This window comes from Nomia melanderi, chromosome 13 (genome assembly GCF_051020985.1).
Source record: "Nomia melanderi isolate GNS246 chromosome 13, iyNomMela1, whole genome shotgun sequence".
In the NCBI taxonomy this organism is placed as follows: domain Eukaryota; kingdom Metazoa; phylum Arthropoda; class Insecta; order Hymenoptera; family Halictidae; genus Nomia; species Nomia melanderi.
The window spans coordinates 7,956,623-7,984,009 of NC_135011.1; the positions used below are offsets into that span (position 1 = coordinate 7,956,623).

Sequence of the window (27,387 nt, forward strand, 5' to 3'; positions counted from 1 at the left end):
AATAATAGCACAACAAGTTTTTAATATATTCACTATAAAAGATCCTAAAAAACAATTTAACTACACTTCTGAAAATACATATTCGATGAGGCATGATTCAGTTTGATTTTAATTTATTTATATCATACAAAAAACTTGCTAATTAGAACGAACTAAAAGAAGAATTGTATAATAACATGTGTAATATATGTTTATTCATTTTCCTTTACTCGAAACGCACAGCTTTGCAAGAAAATTTATTACCCAGCAAGAAAATAAAATTTCGATTTTTCTGAAATTTTTCCCTCTGGGATATTCGATCCAATACCGCGTGCACGCGTTGCTGTTTCCTGTAATACGGCCTGTATCCACATTCTCTGTGAGTTCCAAACAATGTATCAACTTACAGAAGCGTTGCGCAACAAATATACCGACACTGATGCAGTATTAAATATCAATCTGCATATATCAACTGTTGGTACACGTTACACACGTTACCGAAAGTATATGGAGACGAGCCAGAAGTACGATGTTTATTTCCTTCCAGTAAAAGAGCAGCTGAAATTTCTGCAGGAACGGACAAAAGGAAAGTGAATAAGGAAGGTTCGTCGGCCAGGACTATAAATAAACTTTACTGGCGTGTAACGACGGTCTACGTTACGTTTACGAGAAGTTCGAAGCTAGTTATCACTCTCGTTTCTATCTTCGGTGTATTCTCAACCGGAACTTTTCACTCGAAGTGAAAAGTTTCCCGCGATAATCTAAAAATAGTTACGAAAGGACACTGACGAATTGAGGAAGTATGCGTTTGGAATGATAATGATACTGATTGCGAATTCGACGCCATTGTCAAGGTCAATTTTGAACACAACGTTGTATCTTTATTGTGTGTTATGAAAAATAGGATTGGTAAAAGAACTATGGATGATTTATATAAGTTCAAACTTCCGAAATTAAACACTAAATAGGAAGTAAGTTTCCACAGAAATAAATTCGGTGCAAAATATCGCCCGTAAGCTTGTGCTTTTATTAATAATTGAAAATTACTTTATTTATAATTAAAATATAGACTGCGTGTATCTATAGTAAACTTAATTTTTTCAAATTCAATATAATAAGAAATTTATGGTGAAAGATTTTATTTTGTAGAAACTTCGTTAGCAACTTTCAATGAAAAACCTATTTTTATATTTATAAATTAATTTCTAAAAACCTACATCTACGCAAACGAGAAATATTTATATTTATATAAATTTAACATTTGTTGGTAATATTCTTTATCTCAAGTATTACATATACCTATCGAATATTTTTGCGTAATCGGTGTCTTTGTTGTCTGTGAAATTGCGGAGATGGACACAGGTCAACGAGTTAGGTAGCGTCTGCCAGATAAGACCAGCACGATAAAAAGGTTGCGCGGCGGAGGTGAAGGATTTCTGTCGATCGAATTTATCAATCGCCGCGAGCGGTCGCGAGTCTCGTCGCGCGGCTTACAGCAGTGTGATCTGTCGCGGCCGTTAAAATGGCGGTATCGCTCGCGAACGACGAACGAGCACGTGGTCCATGGATCGCCAAGCGTTCGCAGTGCACGCTGGTGATGCTGGGTGAGAAAAGATCCAGGAATAACGATCGATCTCGTACATCTAAGCTCGAAAAATGAAATCGTCAATTAATCGAACATCCTCTTCAATTTTCTTTTAAATTACTCCATGTGAATTATTGTTGTCAAACATTGCTGAAGAATGTTGTTTCGTGAAGCTGGATTATTTTCATAGAATAATGGGTCGTGAGATTGTTGTCATTAAGTTTTGTGTCTTTTGATCACTGATTTGGATGACAGAAAGTTAAATATCAAATGTTATTGGCTTATAAGTAGACAGTGGTTTTTATGTATCGATGGCAGATACTAATAGTGATATATAGTAAAATAGAGATTATAATAATCTTGATCACAATTTGTATTATATTTTTAATAAAATATGATTATTGACTGGGGACACTTTTTTTAATCAGATTTCTGAAGTTATATCTGGATTTACAAATTTCGAAATTGTATAACTTTCACTGTCTATTTGTCGTAAAGAGCATAAATTAGTCCATTAAAATTATAATACAGTGGTACCTTGACTTACGAACTTTTTTCGTGCTCCATTTCGACCTTTCCATGCAAATTTAATTTCGAGGAACAAACCGTGATGCTAGAATCTCAAGTTATAATGTAATAGAAAACTGGGTTTCGAGATACAAACTTTTCAAGAACTTACCAGAAGTTCGGACCGGAACGAATGAAGTTTATAAGTTGAAGTGCCACTGTATTATTTAATAAAAGTTTGAAGCCAATTGTAATTTATAAGTGCTCAAATTGTTCATTGTATTTTGTTTACGAGGAAACCGTAGTCGGTCTCGCTAATTTTTCCACTGGCACATACCTCGCGTGGCCAGCGATTGCTTCGCCGATTTTCGATCAAAATGGCTACCCCACGAACAACCAGGGTACATCCTGGGTCCGTGCGTCAGTGGCCTTGGGCGCCATAATTGGTAGCTTGCCAGCAGGAACAATTGCTGGCAGGATTAGTCGGAAGAGAAGCATTCTGATAAGCAGCCTACTGTTATCGTCGTGTTGGTTCGTTATCGGGTTTGCACGGGGCAAACTATGGTGGGTAGCATATCTTTATTACCCTGTGTAAATATTAATGGCGCGCATTGCTCTGTTCTTCAGAAATTTGTTTTATGTTAATACCAGAGATTCTTCCCTCAACGTTATTGCATAATAAAATAGATAATCTACGAATACCTCGGTATCAATTTTACTATAAATACCTCCAGCGCCGAGGATGAAAAAATTTTAAAACCCTTTAACTTATGGCAAATTAGACTTTTATTAGAATATTTCGAAGATAAGTGTATATAGGTAGATCTCGTTAAGAAGTTTCTTAAGAAAACTTTGTGCTAAGAAATTTCACCTAAAAGGGTAAAGTTCATTGTAAAACTATATGGTAATTAAACCGTTCGCTATATAATAATGTTTCGAAAACTAATTTATAATGTAATGATTGTTTCAAAGGTTATTTCTAGCTCGTTTCGTAGCTGGTTTGTCGTGCGGTGTGTCGTCCATTTTGATTCCACTGTACCTGTCTGAAATAATGGTGGATTGCGTTAAAATATCTTTGAGGACGATGTTGCAGCTTGCAACTGCACTTGGGGTTTTGTTCACTTATTCTGTGGGTGAGCGGCGGTTTTGTGAAAGTAACAGAGAAATTGAATATTAAGAAATTAGGAATTATTGGAACAAAATTATTGTAATTTTTATATTTAATTAAATGATATATTTAATATTTAATTATTTTAATAATGGATGAATAATATGTTTAATTTTTAATATATATTAATAATGTAATAAAGTAATATTGCAGCATAAACAGATTACACAGATCTTCTCTACTGATTTCTCAATTTCAATAATTAATTATAATAATTTAATTTCAGTGTAACTTGATATTTCAAGAAATTCTAATTCTGTAGAGTTCACCAACAGTTTGACCACAATTGTGCTTCTTTGCGCTCTGGCTCCGGGGTTTCTTTCGATCGCAACTCAATCGATACCGGAATCACCTGTCTGGTTGATCAGACAGAACCGTCAAACGGCAGCTCAAGAGATTTTAACACACTACGGAGGAAGACGTCTGTCGGAACAAGAAATTTCCAGAGAAAGCGTACCGATTTCTGAACTGTGGAAACATCGAAAGGCCACAATCATTGCACTTGGTAAATCATTTTACTATCACAAACATTCACAAAAAACTACAACATTCTTCCTGTCAGAAAATACATTTTACAAATCAAAAAGAAATAAATTTTATCTCGTAACATTTAAATTTAAACTCAAAATTATATTCAAATTCCAATTAATATTGTAATCTAAATTACAATTCGCCTACATTTTAAATTGTAGCTTCTATCCAAAGTATGTGAGTCAGAATTTTACTTTTCATTATCCGAATTTAAATTTAAATTCAAAATAAATATTCAGATTCAAACTCCACCTTGTAAATATCAACTTTAAATTTATAATTCGTAACATTCAAATTTACATGTTTGGTATAATAGTATTCTGAAAATTTAAATTTTCATAAATTACGAAGAATTCAGAATTTTACTTTTCGTAATTGTGATATTAAAATTATGGTTACACTGTAACTCGAAGAGTAATTTAACCCTTTGTACTCGAAAGTTTTCCACTAGAAATACTCAACATTTTTCAATGCTATATACATAACATTTTCTTAAACAAACTAATGAGAAAACATACATGAATTAAAGATAAAAGCTATTGTATTTCAATATTTCACGTTCGATATGTTATATAAAGCTTAACATTACATATAAGATTTTATAGTTTTGTTATATCGAATCAAATGGTGACTGAGAGTTACATCTTGAGTGCAAAGGGTTAATATTTCTCTGGTGACATGTGTCTTTAGTTCTGATTTGGTACCATGCGAATTCCTACTATTCAGCCCTTTTCAGGCATGATGATGTTTCAACAGCTGTCAGGAATGAACACCCTCATATCCTACGCGACGACGATATTCCGGTATATAAGGTTTCCGTTAAGCCCGACAAGTTGTTCGATAATCGTCGGATTGACGTACGTGATCGCCACGCTGTCTTCGGAAAGTCTGATCGATCGTACGAAGAGGAAACTTCTACTTTTCCTTAGTTTATCCATCATGTCGGTTAGCATGTTCGTTTTGTCTGGTTACTTCCGGCTACAGGTAAATGCTCCTTTTCTGCATCATTTCGCAATGATGAAAGAAATACAGAAGAATGTCTTTGATTTTATACGGTTTAAATGTGATTCACATAAAACATTAAGAGAAATATTTGAATTCAATGATTAATTGCTTCTTAATGATTCTGTGTTATTTGTAGAATTTATCATACAACATGCAATAGTGATAAAATATTTAAATTTTGTGGGTCACTGGAAAGATCAAGAGTTTGTTAGGCAATAGAACAAAGTAATTATCTTTGAACTGTTGACGTTGAAATTTATGTTTTATTTAAATATTATTATAACATAGGAGCATTAACTAGCATTGAGAAAATCATGTTTTATTGTTTAACTCTGATTAATTTTTTTCAAATTATACCATTCAATCATGACTGTAAAATGTTATTCAAATATTTTTAACGTTCCATAAATGAATGTAGAAATATATCTTAAATTTTAAATATTTGCTTGGTAATAATTAATTAATTGGAAATGTTACAAAATAAACTAACACTTGTGTATTCTCTTTGCTTTAGAAAACAGAGGATGTTTCAAATTTTACTTGGCTGCCATTTTTATCTTTCATAATCTATGTGGCCGCATTTGGCGTTGGTTGTGGACCGATACCTTGGATACTGATCGAAAAGATTTTCCCTGAAGATGTGAAAACGACGGCGATCTCCGCGAGTATCGTATGCGAGTGGTTATCAGCGTTCGTGGCAATGAAACTTTTCCAGGATATGCTATCTTCCATGGGTATCTCTTCCACGTTCGCTGCTTACGGAATGGTTAGCCTAATCGGTACCGCGTTTGTCGCCATATTGGTACCGGAAACGGAGGGAAGAAGCATCGAGGAGATACAAATCGAATTGCACAAGGAGCATGACACTTCAGGATACTGCATCTAGAAACTTGATCGCGTAGATGGCAATGGAAATAATTGAAAAATATTAACAACGAAAGGAAAACTAGTAAACTGTAATTAGTAAAATGGATGAATTTGTTATATAGACTTTGATTAACGAATGTATTCATTTTGAATAATGAATGCAACAAGACTCTTTTTGGTTGAGTTATCACGTGTCTAAATTGGAGGAAAATGAAATTAATTATTTAAAGGTAGTTAATGTAATAGTGTCTGTTTGTTGTGTATTATTCTAAAAAATTAACGGCCATTCGAGATTTTGGGGCATTACTCGAATAAAACGGGAAACAATGTAATTGGAACATAAGAGAAATACTCAGGGAAATAGTTTCTAAAACAGAAAATAAAATTGAATCAAAGCAAAAATGAAAACAATAAATTTGGTAATGTAAGAAAATGGTATAAATGTCAAAATATTAATCAAACAAATGAAAGTAGTAGTTAAAGTAATGTATTAAGTAAATTAAGAGACTAGAGCATCTAGATTATATCTTGTTAGCCAAGTACGATGATATGTATTGTATTTCAAGCACGAAAAAACTTTTCGTTGTAATTGTAGGTGAAATTCCTGAAGTTTCGAGATTTCGCTGAATTATCGTTGTAGTGTGTACGTTTATTTCTACCTCGTTGTAATTGAGTTTCGTATTCCGAAATTTAATTAAACTCGTTCCTTCGAGTTACTATAGGGAACAGTTGAAAATGGCTTCTGGATGCAATTGTCCGCATAAATTTTAGATGAACGAATTACAGTAAAGTGCTTCTGAAATGATACAACAAGGAAAGAACTGAGACGGAACAACACACTATTCCTTTTAACGATTATTTGTACCTTACTTTCTCAGGAAAATAATTTTCGTCCTATTTTTTATCACAATAATTTCTGTGCACCTCTTCATACAAACTTGTACTTTTTTAAACTAATTAACAGAAGCAATAATTATACAAAAATTTATTCACTTCTTAAATATCTTCAAACGTTGTAAATCATTTAAAAACATTAATAAATTTAATTACAATCCTTACACCATTGTATTAAACACAACCTCCAGTATATTAATATTTATTTCTTATTTTACATCATTTCCTTTTTTTACTTTATTATATTTGTTACGTTATATCAATACATACCTGAGACTGACAAAATGGCCGCCGCTACGTTCTGGAACCCTGAAAAACCTGGACTGAGGATAGAACAAGCCACGCGCCGGATGTCAACGATCATGGATTTTATTCGCATATTTATTTTCCATTCGTTCGTTACGTATGCAGACGATATATCACATAATACAATGGACCGGGCGCTGAATTCGATAGCTCTCGGTTTCCGGACGTTCCTCTGCCTCTAGGAAAAAGTCTGAACGCGACCGTACAAAAATCCCAACGAGTTTCTTCGTTTTTTTTAATCACATAGATATAACAACACTTACTCACGAGCTTTTTTCCTTGTTACGCGCGTCTCGTCGCGTTACAGGGCGTTTCAGAACAGTCGAACGACGTTAACCCTTTCTCGATTAATTATTTCAAGTTACGCTGTAGTGTAGGTGCCGGTACCAACATTCTCATCACTCATTAATAGTATTTTTCAATCATTAATAATTTCAATTATTGATATTGTCGATACTGTTTTTTGGCCAATATAATTTACCAAAATGTATAATTCCTTAAATAAATAATTATTGGTGATCAAATGTAAGAAAAAATTCAATTATAAACCAAAAATGTATGATTATTGCAATTATTAACACTTATGTTTTGTTTCTGATTACTTTCTTACATTCACTTTATTAATTTCAAGTTGGAAACTGAATGATCATAGAGAATTTAGAACATTATCCAATACTTAAAATTCTAACCTCGAAGGTCTTCTCTAATATTTAAAAATTACTTAATAAATACTTATGAAATAAATACAAAATCTCGTATCAATATTTCGCAAGCAGTCTTTTAAGTGTTAACAATCCACCTTCAGCCAATCAGGAGTATCTCTTGAAATAAATAAAATCAGGCAAAACTTCCACGTAACATCACTTAAAGCTGTAACATATTAAACGAGATAAACCAGCAACATCTTTCGTGACAATTCATTATTTAAATATTTCCATAAAATAAATTACTAGAAAACCAGCATAGTTTACGAAAACAATGTTTAACACATTCACATCGAACTATGTATTTATATGTTTCATCACAGATCGTAATAACAAGCAATGCTTACGAAAATGATATTGTTGTGCATTCTTTTGTTACTAGTTTAGTTTCGTGACTTCAATTGCTAATTGTGGATAAATCCAATAAATAATTGAATATCGAAATAATCCAATAAATAGTTGAATTATTAACGTCACTTCAGTTTAATATTGTAAACTAGCTACGTACCATCGATGGTACACGCTACCATCAACGTGTTAAAACACAGCTTCATTGAACTCGTCTGAAAACCGAATAAAAAACCAAACGAAATGTTTCTTCTCCAACGACACCATCGATAAGCTCGTAACCACTAGTAACACAACCGTGTCAGCTCCCCTGTCCAAAACACTCGCCGTAACATCGAAAGCGTTCGTTTAACAGTATTATCGCGAATGACTGGCAACGAGGAACGGTAAAAAATCTACAGAAGCAATGGGGGGTAAACAATGGGGATCGGGCCGGCGCTGAGAGGTCAGAGGTCTGTCCACATCCGCTCGGTAAGCAACGTTTCAAAAGAGTCTCGAAGAAACGATCCGCGCGCGGGAACGGTTCGGTTTTGTTTTGCGTTTAAACATAGCAGCGTACATATAGATATCGACACGTACTTATTTGGACTTGTGCTCGGGACACGTCGAAGTTGGCCACGGGACTGGCCACCTCCCCGAAACTCGTCGACGACCCCGCACTTCGACTGATCGTTCCGTCAGAACTTTAGGCGATGGAGTTCACGGAACATGAAGCGTTTTTCTTGAGTATTTCGTGGATGAATTGTCTAAACTGCACCGTCACTGAAATTCTATTCCAGTTTATTAGTTGCTCGTCTCTTGCCTTTCGCTTTTTCTCGTTCTTCGTCGTCGCTTGAACGTGATTCCTCGTTTCGATCAAGGATCCAAGTCTCTGTGGTTGCTGGAACGAGGTAAGACACCGAAGAAGCTCGACCGTTCGTCCGTGTTCCAAGTCTACTAGAAAGTGCTGCAGCGATTTTCCAGCTGGCCGGAACTGCGCTGTGCTCGATTCCGCGGCGACAGCGCTGGACTTGGCTCCTGGAGGATCCTTCAGAAGGATTGTATCCTCACCTTGGAGGTCTTCGGGTTGAAGGTGACGCGTTGAGCGCCACTCCTGGCACGCTACAGTCATCTGGACTCGCTCTGCGAGTGCACCGTCGGTTCCGAGCTCGGGTCCAGGTCCGAGTCGTCGATGGACACGCCTTGCTGGGGCATGCGGATCGAGTAGCTGGGACTTCGGTCGTTTCTACGATAGAAAATTTAGGGTTCTCCTATATTGCTTGGGATTCAGGGGATATGTTAGTTTCAAACTGTCGCAGAGTCTTTGTTTGTTGAGATTGCTAGTTGAGATGGGTTTGATTTTCTTTTACGATGGAGGATCTGTATGTACTGCTGGGAGATCACTTGATGCCTAGGCTGAGGAATTCGGCTGATTGATCAGTTTTTAGGTTTTTTGTTAGTTTTACATCATAATTCTTGATATTGTGTAGCTCGAATTTACTGCAATACGGTTGCAAGTAACCAATCAAAAATATAGAACTGTGAACTAGACAGACAATTCTTGCCCTATGCTATTCCACTAGACAAGTCATCTCTCCACTGTACACTTTTGAGAACTACAGGAATTCTAGGGTTTGGGATCAGCTTGAATACATGATGAAAAAAAGATGTAGGTATTGTTTTGGAAGGAAATAGGGAATTAACATAAATTCACGAATGCACATTCATCGTGATTTAATTATAGCTTTTAGTTATTAGCTGGGAATTGAACAATTCGGAACACCTTCTACGTAACTTCAAAATATTTCTCGAAATAAAATATTGAATACGATCATTTTTAGATACCAATAAATCATAAGTAACTTAGAAATATTTGACCTGAAAAAGTGACTACTAAGCAGTTAGCAACGAAAAGTTTTTAGAATAGAATAAGAATAGAATTTCTTCTAATATATTAATAAATATACAGGGTGAGTCGTTTAATCGTGCCACCAAGATTTATTTGTTGGGTAAAGAAATGTTCGGGGCAAAAGATGTTTGGCATCAAGAGCTGAAGTTAGGGTTAAAAATGCGGTTGGTATGATTGATACCAAATAACTTTCGTTGGAAACATGTTTGTTATATGATAAATGGCTTACTAGTGGGAACAGGTTCAGGTGGCACTGTTGAATGACTCACCCTGTATGAAAATATTCTTTTGGAGTTACGTATGTACCTCACGGTTAGCTGACTTCCGTCGCTGCCGCGTCTAGTACCGTCAGCCTGCCGCTTGCAGAGGCATTTGCAGATGATCCTCTTGAACGCGAACCGGAAGTCCTTGCTGAAGAGAGCGTAGATACAGGGATTTATCGCGGAGTTGCAGTAGCCTAACCAGAAGAGCACGCTGAACACGGTTGGGTGGATGCAATTCGGACAGAACGCGCGAACCAGGTACATCGTGAAGAATGGTAGCCAGCAGAGAATGAAACCGCCGACAATGATGCCCAGCGTCTTGGCAGCCTTGGTCTCCATGCGAAACCTTCTCACCTGAATCCGCACAATACACCTCGTTATTTCTTTATGGGAGTTTGCCTTCAAATGCGATTATTTAGATACCTAGGGAGCTGAAATTTCATTCAAATTTTTGTGTATTGTGTTTCGACCTTCACGTGTGCGACTAAAACGTTCAAGGTTGTTCTTTACAGTTTGTTACTTTTAAAATGGTATTTTCATAAGAATATAAAACCTTGACGAGGACAATGTGGAAATGGATACGTAATCGATTGTAGTAGAGAATAGTTAGATAAGGATTGTCCGAGGATTATTCAGACCAAGGAATGTCATTGATACGTTTTTCTTATGTTATAGTTGAATAATTTGCAAAATATTTCATGATACTTCATCTGTTGGAAGGTTGCTAATAATGAAACTTTTTATGTTTGTTCTTAATTTTCTTTAAAAAATTACAATAAATTGCAATGTTATATTACTTAGGAGAATGTGTTGATTCGCTATTGTAAATGTCATTGAACAATAATTAAATAATTTTTCATTGTTGATTATACGTTTCTAAAAGACTGTTAACTATGAAAGGTGTTAATATTATTCAGTACCTGAGCTTTTATGTTCCTCTTGCCCAGTCTTGTCGTCCTGGGCTTCTCTTCAGGGCCTGGGGCGAGCTCGCGCAGTGACACTTCGTCCCCTGTCATTTGGCTCTCGCAACTGCTTCTTCTACTGGGCTTTCTGGTGCTGCCTACTCTGTTGATCCCGCCCACCTGTTGTTCCGAATTAATTTCAGCAATCGTATTTTCCTTGTTTCATTTATGAAATTTACGAATTTGTACAAGATGTCCCATTTATTTTGATCGATGCAAGGAAATGAGTGAAGAAAAATTATTTAATTTGGTACTAAACTTTGGTAATTATACTTATATCAGATTCACCTTATTTAACAAATTGAAAATTATTCCTTAATATAATCGCGAACACATTAACATCAATTAATGTATTTTTTAAATCTTCTAAACGAAAGAAATAAGACGTTAATATCTTGTATTTGAAAGACATATGAAACCACCCCTAACCCTTAACCCTTTTAAGTCTACTATTATTCTGAATTAATAATAATACCTAACATATATAATATGTAATATATAATAATATATAGTACAATAATTACTATTGTTATATAATACATCATGTATAATAACATATAATACAGTAATTGCTATTGTTTTATATCGAAATTTTTCGGTGGTTTCCTCTTGCACGAGTGAATGAAGTTCACTCGATAACAATCTTCACGAACTTCAAATTGGAAGATATTAATTATTAACGCCAAGGTAACAATACGTAACGTCTTCTGCGCCGTAGGGAAATCACAAAGGTCGTTCGAACCGGTCGTTCGAGCAGCCTGCAGCATGGATTTCAGGGTATTCAGGGCTTCTAATGCATATTTATGGAACCCTATAAACGCCGGCGCAAGGAGTCGACGAGTATCTCTTTCCGCGGGGCGCGATTTAAATTTCAGAAAATTTAATTACACACGAAAGAAGGCGAGCAATGTTCTCCGGGTAAATCGCCAACGAGGGAGAAAGCCTAGTATCGATTCGAAATTAACATTCTGCAGTCGGCCGCCTTCCGGGCTCGAACTTCGTTGCACGTGCTCGTTGAATCGCGCGTAACTTTCTATATTTAAATGAATCCCATGTTAAACAATGGCTCTCGAACCATTCTCTTGGCATTATCCTCGATAACATACAAATAGCTCGCGGAACAAGAACCACGTTAATGAAAATAATAATGAAACTTACACACTCGAAAATATTCATTCTAATTACTGAATATTAAACTAATAATTAAATAATTCCGCGAGCTTTTGTAGGTGAATTTTAAAATAATATATACAAAACAATTTTATTCCCTAATATTATACGAATTTAATTGAAAATTCAATGTGTACTTCAGAATACAACAAAATTACTTGAATTCATTTCATCGGTAACATTAATACGACCATTGTACATACTAAATAATTCAAAATACAAATTCTTTCATTTGTTAGAATTTCTAACGCAATAAATTCTTCTAGTACAATTTTCAAATTTGTAAGATCTTATGTTTCCATTGAAATTACTGTTCCACTGACATATTTCGAAAATCAGACTTTCTTCGCTCCGAAAAATTTCCAAAATTTCTGTTCAAGATAATATTTCTCTCCCTCGTTAATATTGGTCCGTTTCTCCGGCGCCGTGTATTCCCCAAACGTGTCAGGGTCGCCAAGATCATTCCCCAACTTCGGGGAGCTCCTGTGGAAATTACTCGAGGGCCAAAAATATCGGCGAACGATATTAAGAAAATCCGGATGTTTCCCAGAGACCCGTCGAATAAACATCGCGGCGGAATCGCGCGTAAACCTCTTGAAGCTATGCGCGTCCGAAAAGAAAGAATACCGGTCGCGTTGGAACGATTTCAAAATGCAGGCGCCGAGGATGGCGTTGGAACTTCAGGGAAAATGATCCTTGAACTCGCGTAACAAGCCGCCCACCGTGACGATAAATTCGTTGTTCTTCGTCAAGGCTCGAATGAAACTGTTAACTTTTATGAATGGAAATTGTGAATCGAACTTTTAACTTTTAAATCGTTTCTTTCCTGTTTTGAGATTACTTTGTACGCTAACGCGAACTTTTCACTTGAGGGTTGAGTGGAACTTTCGATTAAACGTCGAGTGGTCTTCGATGACCGATTATATGAAATATAAGTAATGCTTCAGTATAAGAAATTTTAATATAAATATTCCGGTATATAAAAATCGAAGTAATAATGTTAATGAAGAATAAGAAGTAAGAAGACCTTTGCAATTGAATTCCTAATATTTTCCACGTCGCTGGTTTAGGCTAAATTGCGCAACGTACGAAAGACAAAAAAAATTCCGGCTTTAACGTGTTAAATAATGATCATCCGCGTCATTACGTCGTGCAGTAATATTATTTTCAATACAAATCAAACTTCGGTAACGTGTGCTGCTTATTTTAATATATACATCAATTATACTACTCGGTTTCCGAAAGAAATATAAAAAATATGTCACATAAAGAAGTTTGAAAAAAAGAAACTAAATCCCATTGACGTGTTTTTATCTAAAATAACTCACAGTGTAACTCATAGGAAGTTAATCAGATGTTTCCTTAAATCCTACTTTCATCGTATAAAGACAATTTCTTGGAGTTAATAGAATATTGTAACTACGAAGATCGTTACCGAAGCGAACGCTGGCCACGAACGCGTCAAGGGTGAAGAGTAGTCCGCATTGTTTGTAGGCGAAGCAGACAACAGCCATCACAGCATACGAAAAAAACAAGATGACTCGAGGCAGATGAGCAATCGTCCAACAATGCACATCGAGGAGGAAACAATTGTTGGATTGCCACTTTCACCCGGCGAAAAATTACCTTGAGATGCGTGCTCCTTGGCGTCGGGCATAGCTGGCTCTGCGTCTGCCCGTTGCTGTAATGCACCGAGATCTGAGAGCATCTCGAGGGCGTCCTCTCGAGAGTGTTACACTTTGTATTCAGCGTCTCGGTGCTCGGATAGGAGACCGAGATCTTTATCTTCTCCTTTTTCACCGAGCTCCGGCTATTCGACTCCGGGCTCCTCGGGCTACCGTTGTTGCTCCCGTTGTGCACGCTGCCCCGGCCCCGGTGCATCCTCAAGGTCATCCTTTGTTCGTCGAATCTGGGGGAAAAAGCGGCGGCGGCCGGCGAATCATTGTGCGCGCGATCAGGCCTCGGCGAATACTTCGATTTCGGAGGGAGGATTAGGGGTTCGGATTTTGGTTAACCCTTAGCGTACGAAGATGGGACAGGTTTTAAAAAAAATTCTTTTCTTTTACTTGATTTATATTGCTTTTTGTTATTATTGTTATTGCTTTTTTGTTATTTGCTGTATCTCTATTCTTCTATTGTTTTTTGTTACTTTTTATATTTTCACCCTTTACATTGTCTTGTTACTTGTTACATCTCTGATGTCTATATTGATTTTCGTTATCTTTTATATTTCTGTTGCCTCCACTGCTTTCTGTTATTTGCTACATCTTTATTGTCTACACAGGTGCTTGTTATCTTTTATATCTTTGTTGTCTACATAGCTTTCCGTTATATTGATTTTGTTACTTTGTGCTGAAGCTAATGGACACGCTTTTAAAAGTTGTACATTCTACGCTTTAAAAATATTTATGTATTTGGAAATTTTATTCCAGAAAGAAATATAGAAACCGATAATAGAGAAAACATGTTTTGGAATCTTCGAATAATTTTATTTCGTACGCTGAGGGTTAAAGTTGCGGTTACACAGAGTGAGAAAAGAGGAGTTCAAAAATTTAATGGTAGATAGTAAATACCATTTAACGAATGAAAAAGAGACCTTAATAAATATAAGTTGAATATTTAATATTGTCAAAGTCCCACAAATTGTTTGGTTACGGATAACGAACTATTGGCAGAAAGCTATTGGGCTGTCTAAAAATAGATTATCTTATCTCTATGTTTACAGAGAATTTTTTTACATACACGCTCGACAACATTGTACCAGAGAATTGCATGCTTTTAAAAAAATTGCATTTTTATCATTTCTTCATTTGAATTTATTATTATCGCACTGTGAAAGTGTTTTATATTAGCTAATGATAAGATAATCCTGTATTATGGCTTGTTTGTATAAAGTCCGACGAGACAGATAATCCTTCGTTATTCTGTTACGTTAAAGCGTCATACGTGAACAGGACACTCACTTTAACTAAAACGAAAAATTTATATTTTTAAAAATACTTTATTCCGCGAGTTCTTTGAATTTTATCCAGCTCCGCTTGAAATACGATAAAGTCTAACCACATCCGAGTTAGTTGAAAGACACGCATGTTTTAATTGAAAAATTATCGAGTAATGAAATAATGAATATTTTAATTTCAATCGTCGTATGAAATAATATACTTATTAAACAGGTGACGTTCTGTATTAAATTAAATACAAGAACGTAGGTATTTTTATAAGCAAAATCGAATGAAAAAATGGAAAGAAAAAAAGTTGAATATATTTCGAAATATGATTATTAAAAACAAGGAATAATATTCGCAAATACTGTTTGCTAATTAATTTGGTACATATATAAATATTAGAAATACAATATACATAATCTATTATTTAATTTCTTACGACAAAAGAATTTAATATTTTTAAACCACAATCTGCAATAAAAGTACACGATGTACTTTCGCCTTATATTTCATTTTAAAAAAATGTAAAGAAATTCGAGAAATAATAAAAGGAATCACTGACGCCGTACAACATTACAAAAAACACAAAACTAGCTTCGCAAAAGCAATATTTCACGATTCTTATGAATGCGACGTATTTCCGAAACCATGTTTCGGCGTTTTAGAAAAAACTGCACCAATTGATAGCGCTAACCGGATACTATCCAAGCAACAATGTCCGAAGGCGGAGGAAATAAAATATGAAGAAGAAAAAAAGGAATCACGGGAACGTTGACGTGGAATAAAAACAGTCCACGAGAACAACCGCATTAAGGGGAAATGTGAAGCGACGCGTGCCGGATGCCGCTTCCGGTTCAGCTGATCGAAAAGCTCGAATTCGACGAGAACAATGGGCGAATGTTGCCGTTGCTCCCGCCCTTTTACCTGGAGCCGAGAGTTTTCGAGCCCTTTGTCGTGCGGAAGCCTTGATTAATGGCCTTCGTCGTGGATACAGCCGCGTTGTATATTCTCCAGTAGAAAAACAACATGACCAGCATCGGTATATAGAAGGAGCCCAGGGCACTAGAACGTGACAGAAAAAAAAATAACGATAGTCTTTCATTTCTCACATTCGTGCCAGAATAGGAAATAATTAGCCCGTTCGCTGTTAGAACAGAGCTCGGGGGATTTCTTTTATATAATACAATTATTTCTGTATTATTTCCTTATATAATATAGGAACAAAAATGTTTCTTTTAATGAAATTCAAATTTTATGGAATAAAATTTATTGTATTCTTTGTCTTCTTCAATTGCCATGAATTTCATGGAGCTTAGTAGTATTCGTTTTATTTTATCTGCCAGGAAGATTTATTTTTAAGATGAATTGTGTCGAGTATGTGGATACGTAGGAGTGTAATAATTAATAATAGGAATGGTAATAGAAATATAATTTTGTTGTTACAGTTTATAATATTATTTCGCTTTAATATTGTTATAATGTGGACAGAATATATTTTAATGGGGTTGTGGTAAATTATTTAATGATGCTCATAGAGGCGATAGTAATAAGGAAGCAGCTGTACAGTGCAAACATCATTTCCCGAGTAAGAGAGAACGGTCCTGATCTTTTTCTCCTTCGAATGATTCCGAAACATGGAAACTACATTTAATGGACGCGGCTGTTGAAACGTTCGTTTGATCTTCCGGTTTGGTCCGAGGTTAGTTAACGATTTCAATTTTCTCCGTTGTCCACAAAAGATCTTGGAAAATACACGCGCACCAAAGAACGAACGTAATTGTAAATGTCCCCTTTATGACTGGTTGAATTTCGACACTTCTAAAATGTATTTCCAAAGAATGCTTGGCCTAATGTTTTTGGTAAACCAACCATATAAAAATAATTTTTCTATCTATTATTGACATTGCAAACTTTAAGTGTTTGGAAAAATAATTTAGAAGAAAATAACTTTATCTTCCTTCCTTCTAATAAATGATTCAAAGTATTGCAGTCGTATTATGGCTAACCCTTCGCACCCAAGAAGTTTTTCATTAGAAGTACTCAATATTTTTTAACGAGACATTCTTTCAAACCGGCTTGACGAGAAATTGCACGTAAATTGAGGAACGAAACTATTTTCTTTCAATATTTCACATATCGATGCGTTGTACAAAGTTCAATATTAAATATCAAACTTTACTATCTTGCTGTGTCAAATCAATTGGCGCCTATGTAATGAAAAGGTTTAAGAAATAAATTGTAGCCCAGAGGGTTAACTTTCATTGCCTCCTTTCGGTGAAACGTTGTACAAAATGGAATAGATAATGCAACGTCGGAACGGATCGTAAATTTGTCCAACACTCGATGGAGCATTAAACGTCTACTCAGTGGTTGATTTAGGTGATGCGTCGCGCATAAAGCGGCCTGGATTGATGCATGCGCCGATCGTGATAACGTGGTAAGAATAGAACCGACAAGGGACGGACGGCGGGCGGTCGGTCGGTCGGTTGGCAGAAATTCAGATCCAGCACTTGACATCGTAATAATTCCTGTTTCAGCTTCTGGACGCCCTGAATTGCTACGGCGGAATTCAATTACTGCGAACCGATGAAAATTTCATTCGCTATTTGCCAGTCCCACCCGCGTCCTATCCTTTGACGGAAAAGAATAGGCGCACGCGTCCCTCGCAACAAAATGTTTCTCCTTTTTTATTGTCCGCGAACCGTTTTAATTATTACACCGCCCCAGGAAATATTGCGTTTCCCCCGCGGCATTACATTTCTCGGTGTTTATACGACAAACAACAAATAGATAAGGGTGCACATTTGAATATATAAATAAAAAAGAAGAGAGGTCCGAGGACGAGGTACGGGGAAAGTGTCGTTGAAATTGATTCCATCGTGATCTACGGATTGTTGCCTTTGTTCTGCAGGGAATTTAAATATCACCTCGTGGAAAAGGAATGAAATGAAAATATACGGCGACGGTCTGCGGTATTTTCTACGATGAGCTAATGCTTTTCATTTATTTTGTAAATGGAACGATCGAGCAGCTACTTGAATATTTCGAGATAATGGAGTTTATATTTTGGGGACTATAAAGTTTCATATTGTTTTGGACTGGAATCAAGCTGAGAATAGATTATACAGCGTTTGAGAGTAGACTCGGTTGCATAATGATGGGAAATACTGTTCTGGGAATATTTGGTTGGAGTAACAACGAGTTTCATGGAATTAATGCGGGATTTTGAAAGTATCGATACATTGCTGTGGGATTATTTTTTATTGAATTTTGTAGAATAGGTAGTAGAAGAATAGTGTTCTTTTATTAAACACTGGAAAATTTGATGGTTAGATGTTTAGAAAATGAATATGATGCTAATGATGCTAATTTATACGGTTTCTATCCCAATAAATGTAAAATAAATACTTTGAATTAAAGAAAATACAAATTTTCATAGCTGTATTGACTAGAAAAATTGAGTCTTTGAACTTTGTACTTTGACAAGTTCTGAGTATTTATCTTACACTCGAAAAATTCTGAATTTTAAAGAAGCCTTTCTTTCAAGAATGTTAAAACATTCTATAAAACGTTGTTCACTTTCTTATATCCTATAATAAAGCTCTAGAATTTCTATGCGAACAATTTCCTTCAACTTCTCTCATCTTTTTTTTTATGAAACTCACCTGTAGACGACGTAACCAGCATCGTTGGTCAACTCGCAGATCCAAGGACACGGTTTTACCGGGACCAGAATCGTGGTGGTGTTGAAAGGACCATTTTGTGCGAACGTCACGTTGTAGGTAGGATGAGACTGCGAAACGAGCGTGAGAAAGTAGAGAGACAGCTTGTAACGAGGGATGAATTGTCGGGGATGATTCTAGTTACCCGTTTGTCTTTCCAGCCGACGAGAGGCGGGAAGCAGATAACGAAACTCAAGATCCAGACAGTAGCGACTAAAAGCCTGGCCCTCTTCGGCGACATGATCTGTATTTTAAAGATTATTATTTTAAATACGTCATCGACAACGAAATAAAACATAATGTAAAACTTAAATATTATTAATTGGAGAGTTACAAACCTTAAACACTATTTTTTAAAAACTTACAAAATTTAAGCTATCTGTTAAGAAATTACAAAATTTAAACATTATCTATTAAAAACTTATGAAATCTATACAATCGGTATACGTTATAAAATTACAAAATTTGTATAACTTCTATTAAAAAATGTCCAACCTCAAATATTTTATGTATTTGACATTTTCATGTAAAAATTTGAAGGAAATTTATTAACGTTTTAAAGTATTTAAAAGTCATAGAGGTACAGAATTTGAATATTTACAATTTGATGTTTAAATTCTGGTGTCTCGTTTACACAAACGTTTAAAAGAGGTTTATTAATATTTAAAATGTTTAAAAATTAAAGGATTACACATTTGGATAGTTTATATTTGATGTTTGTAATCTGATATTACTTCAGCGGAGATGTTGAAATATTTCGAATATCGAAGTTGCATCAATTTAAATTTCATTTTCCATACGTTCAACTCATAAACGATTGAAATTGGAAAGTATCACGCGTTAAAAGCAATGTAAATTACTGCTGCGAATGTTCCGTAGTGGTAGAACGGAAATTACAATTCGTACAAGCTCTTTTTACACCTTGTAGTTTTATATTTCCGTTAAATAACGTCTCGTCGGCGCGACCGTATTTAAATGACACCGGTAATTACGTAATGATAACAATTCACACCATAATATGAAGTTTAACAAGTTCTTTCTATTTAGATATTCAAAATGCATAATAGTAAATTAAGAATTTCAGTTATTTCCAAATTTGAGACAACGTATGCAACGTATTCTCAATTAATGTGAGCCTGAAGCTCTCTTTACGCAATACTGTCAAATTCAAGTACACATATATACATTTTACTACATTCATAACTAGCATAAAAAATAGAAAAAAGATAAATAAAATTTAATAATAATATTAAATAACCAAGAAACTGTTCAATACCTTTTTATAAAAATTCTTATTAAATACAAAATTATTAATACAAAAATCCTAATACTCTAATCTTTTTAATACTCTATTATCTTCTATATAATACATTGAACTAACTATTAAAATTATTACTATTATTCTATAACAAATTACTATGTTTAACAAATGTATGAAAAGATTCATTCATGTCGATTAATAAATAAAATATAATATAATACGTGAAATTGATATAAAGCGACAAATGTATGTTACATATACATTGCCATTAAGTGATTAACTCTAATTAATTACGTCTATCCAAAGAAATCCTACGTTTACAGTCGTGAAGCTGTATTGATTGTGTATGGTACAGTGAAGAGAATATCAATCAATTAAGCTAGTGAAGGCAAACATTGGATACTAAAGGGAGTATTTGGGGAGAATAAAGGAGAAATTGAAGGAGATGAATGGCTTCATCGACCGTTCCAGCTTGTACACCTGTTTCTCGAAATCGAATAATCGGAGAATGGTACTTGCCTGAGGATAACTGACTGGCCTGGTCACCGCTAAGTATCTATCGAGGCTGATGGCACACAAATTCAATATTGATGCTGTGCACATCCATACGTCCACCGCCAGCCAGACGGAACACCAGAGATCACCGAATATCCAGACCTTAGTAAAACAAATAGAGATCATTGATGACAATTGCATTGATTGCATTTAACAATTAAAATGACACAAATTTTCTTTTATTAGATTATACTATTTAATTACATCATTGTATTTCATGAAATTTCTTATATTATATGACTTTATTATAACATTGTATTTTATTTTATTATATTATATTGATTTATTATGTTACACTAATTGTTATATTATCTTATTACATTAAAATTTGCAAATGTTTAAATTAACAATGATGAAGTAATAAAGTTTTAATGTTTCTAGTGGTTCAAATTTTTCATTAACATTAAGAGATCTGAATGAGATAACAATTTCAGATATTGAAATGGGAAAGTTTCCGTATGTTCCACAATGTCGAAACTTCGAAATCTTGATGTAACACGTTAGAATAATGAGATTTTAATGTTATATGAGGATGAGGCTGTAAGAAAGTTGATACTTTTATAACTTCAACCTTCAAGAATCTGAAATTTTTGAAGTCCTTAAGTATTTGTAATTTTTAATCTTGAAGATTTGAAAACTTTGAAACTTCTAGATTCTAAGGATCAGACTTTTGAAAAATTGAAATGACAGACCCATAGACGTGATAGATTAAACATTTTAAGAAATTTTAACTTTCCGTAACAATCGTAGATATTCGTAATATCCTTTATTGACCCTTAATTTATCCTTTTCCCTTATCGTTCTTCAATATCTTCAAAAGAATCCCCAAGATACGTTCACTTTAAGTTCTCTTCCATGGTTTTACGTTATTCAGTATTGGATATCCTTTTCATGGGAATAAGTTACACAGTTGCGCAGGAATCCTCGTTTCAACGATGTACCCATTGCACAATACAATTCTTTCATCCATCCCCATTCACTATTTCAATCTCCCTCATCCTTCTGAGTATCGGAACCAATACTGTATCGAGACACCCCCTTATTCTATCGCGCAAAGCTGCCTCCAGAAAGTCGTTCGGTTGGCGAAGAAATGTGAATTTATATTTGTAAGCGATACCTTTTTGAAATTCATGTATTTTCCTTACTCAAAAGAATCCTTCCTATATTTGACGCGCATGTAACTTACATTCATGTTTTAATGCGCGTATCTTATGAAATACGATATCAACTGAATCCCAATTTTCAATTTATTTTATCTACATCAATTCACGATTAAACATATTCTCACGATAACCAATCAATGTCTATCTACGGATACAAAGAAACTTTCTTTAGAATAATAAAACATATCACTCTCAAAACTAAATACCTTTCCACACAATCGTATTAAATTTTGCTTTCGCATAACTAACCTGATTTCAATATTATTACTCACATATGATCATAATAGTATCTATAAATTTCATTATTAACAGATATTAATAATCAAAAAAACAAACAACTATAAAACATCGCAATATAATTTCTTTTTCAGCCCCATCGTACACCTTCAAAACGATATTAATATTCCAAAAAACAAACAACAATTACAAAACATCGCAATACACTTTTTCTCCCGTCAAAATCAAGTACCTTCAAAGCCAGCCATCAAACTCAAAACAATAGAGTGCTCATCAATACACATGTTCCCTTACACTGAAGCAAATACCCGTCGTACCATCCAAGCAGAGATGCTCTCATCCCCAACATCCTCCGGCAACAATGTTGCACCAGCCATCTGCACGGAACACCGATTATCGAAAATCAGATGCCCATTATCGGTCATCGTGACGCGCGCATCCCGATTCATTGTTACAGGTTAAGACGGGAACACGGTGCTGGCGTGTTCGATCTTCGCCGGCGTGTCGCGCATAATGGGGTAACGCATCCCCGTAAGTGCACACACAGACACGTCCAGGGCGCAAGTGAGAGGGCGCGTCAGCTGGCCGCGTGTACAACCACCTGTTCTCGAATTCCCCTCGACCCCTGGCCGTGGCGTTGTTCGATTCGATTAGTCAACCCCCGGGCCAGCAACCCCTTCGCCCGGCGCAATAACGCTTCCCTCGCGTTGTTATTAATCCAACATCCCGTAAACTTCGGGATAAACGGCCGCGGCACGGTTTGTTTCACCGGCTAGTCGTTGGTAGCGACGCCCACGGGTACCGGACGGATTATTGGATAATGTCGATGATATTAACACTAGATTTACGAGCGTCTATTCTACACTTTATTGTATTGCTCCTAGAAGATTACATGGTTTTTCATATCGATGGCAGAAATTACTGTGTCAAGAGCGGAGAATTATAATATGAATTCGTATAATTACATCAATCAAAATGGATGATTGATGATTTCGATCTGAACACTAGATTTACGGACATTTATTGTACTGTTTATTCTACTGTTCCCAGAATGATTGATGTTCGTCCGTTTAGAACTAGGAAATCAAATGTTTAAACATGTATTGTAAATGTTTTGTTGTATTGTTAGAAACCATAATCACGTAATTGAATCAATCAAAATCGATCCAAACATTTATTAAACAATGTTTAGAAAATTCAATATCCGTCAAATTGACGGGTTCCGTAAATCTAATGTTAAATGGGGGTGAACGTCATCTTGCGGCAAGAATACAGGGATGAATGGACGATTCGTGTTAACCCTTTGCACTTCAAAAGTTTTTCACTAAAAATATGCAATATCATTTGATGAGATATAAGCAACATTCTTTGAAAATGACTGACAAAGAAATCACATATAAATTAAGGAACAATAGTAGTTAATTTTAATGTCTTACGTACCAATACATTATGCAAAGCTTAATATTACATATTAAATTTGATAATTTTGATCCATCAAATGGTATAGCGTCTGAGAGGCGTCTCTGGAGTACAAAGGGTTGACGGGTTACAATTGCCTATTGATATGAATAGGTTATGTATTGCTGTGGGTCTAATTGGATGTGTATTATTCATTTGATTTGCCTTGGGCTCTGAGTGCTTATTTGTTCGTTTGGTTTTGCTTGGAAGCAAGATGGAGGATTGTAAGGGTGTTTTTCTGATTTTTTGATTTGAATGTTTATTTTAAAATTTAATTTTAGTTTAATTTTAATGTAGAGATTTTTATTGGTTTTTTTAAGTTTCCAATTTTACTTGTGATTTGAAGAGTGAATTTTTGGAATGTGGTACGAGGTGACATTTTTGGAATTTATTTGAGAATATTTCAGAAGGACTGAAATTGTATTTATGTGTGTATGATGTGACATGGTATGAATTTTCAAAATTTTTATTTTCGATTCCCTAAATTAAGGCTTTCTTTTGAATGCTTGAATTATTCTGCTTGTAAATGATTTCTGTATTATGATCTTATTTCTATCTGTGATCATCTACTATTGATTCACGTTAAAATTGTATGTTGTACAGATGAATTTCTAGAAGTATGTTCAAATTATTTCACAACGAAGTAACTTTCTTTGGGAAGCTTTATATATTTGGCAAGATTGATTGAAATCTATTCTGATGGTGGTAGCTTCAATTCGAACAATTTACATTTCAAGCTGGAATTAGTTTCGGTTTTTGAAAAGTTTCGGTACAGTTCGAGCCGCATTACATTTAATTCTCGCGCCGTGCGATAACGTCGTTTGAAACTCGAGCAAATACTGCGGAAATTTATGGGAAATGTAACGAAACCCAGCGCTAACGGTGTTTAATTAATTATTCCTCTCAGAGAACCTTTTGTTTTCACCGAGGAGACTTCGAATACAACAACGGTCGCGTTTGCATAAGAAAAAGGGAGGGAAGTCTCGTTGAAGAATTAGCCATTAAAAAATAATGTTCTAGAAAGTCTATGGATTCCGTTGCTTTATTCGTTCGTTTATACTTTGAACAATGCAAATCATATTTAGTAAACTGTACAATATGTATCTAAGAAACACTGTAAGAAATTCTTCAAACTTTTATATTAAAACCTTTAACATTACATTACACACCCAAATCGTTACAAATTTTTATATTAAAAATTTCATTTATATATCAGACATTTTAATAAGTCTCAACAAACTGTTGTCAAGAAGAATAGACAAATTCACACTATATCAAAGTTGAATCAAAATAACGATCCGCTGTGAAAATCTGCAATTGTTCGCCATCGTAAATTAAAAACAATGAAGAAAAATTAAATTAATAAATAGAATAAATATTCTCCAACAAATTTCAGGTTTAAACAAAAACGTTCCGACGTTGTGCGAATTTTTCAGCTGTCAACGTGTTAATTATGCGTATGTCAGTAACATTTTTCGCTTCCTTCCTCTGTCCATTTTCACCGCAGCGTTCGCATGTTTGAATCCCGGGAACCTAACCGCGTTTTCCCGGCCGAATTTCCTCCAGGCTCCCATAGATTTCCCTGAAGTTCTCTGTGCACTCGCACGCTATTCCAATTTACCATTACCCGAGGTTCAAAAGTGCACACCAGCAAGGGTGGAGGATGAATATGCGAGGATCGCCTCCGGTGTCGCCCTACGCGCAGGATACTTTAAAATACTAGCTATTCAGGTCATTATTTCTTGACGTATTTCTTTTTCCCAGGGGTTGATATATGAGAAAAATAAATTATACTTGTTACATAAATACTTAAAAATTTTATTTAACCAATTAACTAATCAATGGTTAAATCAACACGTATATAATGATTAAGAAATGTTTGAATAAAAATTATTTAGAGTAATCTTCTTTATAGTGTACATAACTACAATGTAGATTTATTGAGTCACCAATAATTTACTAATATTTAATAATGCTATCTTACTAGATAATAGTTAATAATTTATTGTTCCCTTGAGCTGTTGATACAATAATTTTTAGTCTATAAAGTTTATAGAATCATAATTCAAAAGGAAATAGTATAAACTTTTAATATCTAGTTTGTCTAAAAAGTAAATCTTAAGTTTACAATATATAACACTTTCAATTAATAAATACATTATACTTCACTGCCTTATCTCACGAATGATCTCTATCACGGTCAACAAGCTCAACTCAATAAACTTACATCCAAGTCCTCGTATCACTCCATACCACGATTTTTACGAGGCCGTTCATTTAATCGAGTTCAGAACGTCCCGAAATCGTAACACTTGTCTCCCAACCCCTCGCGTCGACGAGCTCCATCCAAGGGGATCACCAAGAGCGTTTTGGCGATCAGATGAAAGTCGTTTAATCTAGTTTAAAACGCTTCAGATCCCGAACCCTCGCTGTTAAGTCTGGATAAGAGGCGCCATGGGTCTCGACATCCCTTACTTTCCACCCTCGATCCCTTCCTAATGCGAACGTTCATCTTTCTGCGCGCCGCAACCCCGGCTCGGCAGAGACGAAGTCCGGAATCCGGCAAACTGTTGCGCCTAACCCACCCCCGTGACCCGACTACTACCCTGCGACTCGGTTATTTTTCGCGTGCACCCTTTTTGCCCGTTATTCTTCGGGTGGATGAGACGCGACGCTGAAAAGCGAGCGAATATTTGCCATAATACATGGAACATCGGGTATTTTGCGGTAATTAGTGAACATCAAATGTTATATTGTCCTTTTTGAGAAAATTGAGTTTGCTCGTTAGACGCGTGTAATTTGATTCAATATTCATTTGCTTTTATAACATTCTAATGATTTAATTTCCGATTTACGTAATTAATTTTATATCAGTTTAGTGGTTTGTCCATTAGTCTATATATTTTATTTTTGTATAGTAGATTTGTATCGTTTCTTCGGTCATTTGGAGTACAAGGTTGATGGATGAGTTGATTCATTTTTTAATGATTTTATTGAATAATAAATGGTAAATATTGAACGCCATATTTTATCATATTGTTGTCTGGTTTCAAGAGGTTTTTAGCATTGTATATTATTTCTGTGTGTAAATGATTAAATTACTTAATTATTAAACGTATAAAATTTGGTATTATTATTTCTGCAAAACTTCCAAAATTGAGAATTAAATCTAAATTTATTAACGAGAAGCTAACATGATTTATGGAAACAGCTTTATAAAGTCGGTCACGTGACCACTATCCACGTTTGACGAACGGAGAAGGTAATTATCTGAGAGCGATTTGGTGCAAATTTCCAGGTATCCCGAAATCGTTTCCACATCGATATCCAGCTGTTACATGGCCATTATCATAAATTCACAATGTTTCGGATTTCAGAAACAGCGTTTCCGCAAATGCTTCAACGCGAGAGAGTACTCGTAGTTAAACGTGGCTGGGACTCGCCGCTTTGAAACTGGCTAACTCATCACCGGTTCGATTGACGCCATTGTGTTCATCTTCCTCGGACCAAAAAGGAGACGATCGATTTACGAGGATCGTAAATACAGCAAGGATCAAAGCCCAGCGATTTGAGATCACGATAATTGGCATAGAAAATGTCAAAACGTCGACCAATTACCATTTTCTTTGAAAAGATCGAATCATTTTTAGTTGACGAGCGTTTGATTTTTCGATATTTTCTGTGCAACAAACGTTAAACAACGTAACTTGATTCCCGTAATAATTATTCCCTGCAGTAATGGGTACATCTAATTATTCGGATTGTTAAAAATGCATTGCAGATTTTAATTGGAACGGACCTGGAAACTGTCTGTGTCAATTAGATTCTTTATACACAGTCCGCTGGTTGTGTGTCAGAAATATAGGAAG

The 27,387-nt window shown here is 35.2% G+C and overlaps 2 protein-coding genes across 12 annotated transcripts in view; one reads left to right on the forward strand and one right to left on the reverse strand.

The window, feature by feature from the left end:
- The first annotated feature begins 1,431 nt into the window (after positions 1–1,431).
- LOC116432287 (facilitated trehalose transporter Tret1-like) lies at positions 1,432–6,700 on the forward strand. Its single transcript, XM_031988903.2, has 6 exons — positions 1,432–1,583; positions 2,377–2,635; positions 3,044–3,204; positions 3,502–3,744; positions 4,507–4,754; positions 5,290–6,700. The coding sequence occupies exons 1-6, from the start codon at positions 1,502–1,504 to the stop codon at positions 5,659–5,661; spliced, it is 1,365 nt and encodes a 454-aa protein (XP_031844763.1). The 5' UTR covers positions 1,432–1,501; the 3' UTR covers positions 5,662–6,700.
- A 187-nt stretch (positions 6,701–6,887) lies between these two features.
- Oamb (Octopamine receptor in mushroom bodies) overlaps positions 6,888–27,387 on the reverse strand; it is a 152,154-nt gene continuing 131,654 nt past the window's right edge. For 10 of the 11 annotated variants that reach the window (XM_076373025.1, XM_031988911.2, XM_031988908.2 and 7 more), the window contains 8 exons: positions 20,625–20,762; positions 18,990–19,088; positions 18,788–18,915; positions 16,047–16,184; positions 13,804–14,086; positions 10,966–11,127; positions 10,129–10,399; positions 6,888–9,119 (listed from right to left, as the gene is read on the reverse strand). In XM_076373025.1, the coding sequence (XP_076229140.1) occupies positions 8,941–9,119; positions 10,129–10,399; positions 10,966–11,127; positions 13,804–14,086; positions 16,047–16,184; positions 18,788–18,915; positions 18,990–19,088; positions 20,625–20,762 (1,398 nt within the window). In that variant the 3' untranslated portion in view covers positions 6,888–8,940. Of the gene's footprint in view, positions 9,120–10,088; positions 10,400–10,965; positions 11,128–13,803; positions 14,087–16,046; positions 16,185–18,787; positions 18,916–18,989; positions 19,089–20,624; positions 20,763–27,387 lie in introns of all 11 variants that reach the window. The other variant, XM_031988914.2, reaches the window with a different exon arrangement.

Excerpts from the sequence above, each read along its gene's own strand:
- LOC116432287 (XM_031988903.2), top strand. The coding sequence starts at position 1,502 with ATGGCGGTATCGCTCGCGAACGACGAACGAGCACGTGGTCCATGGATC. Across the intron at positions 1,584-2,376 it reads GTGCACGCTGGTGATGCTGG|TCGGTCTCGCTAATTTTTCC; the intron begins GTGAGAAAAGAT and ends AGGAAACCGTAG. Across the intron at positions 4,755-5,289 it reads CTGGTTACTTCCGGCTACAG|AAAACAGAGGATGTTTCAAA; the intron begins GTAAATGCTCCT and ends TCTTTGCTTTAG.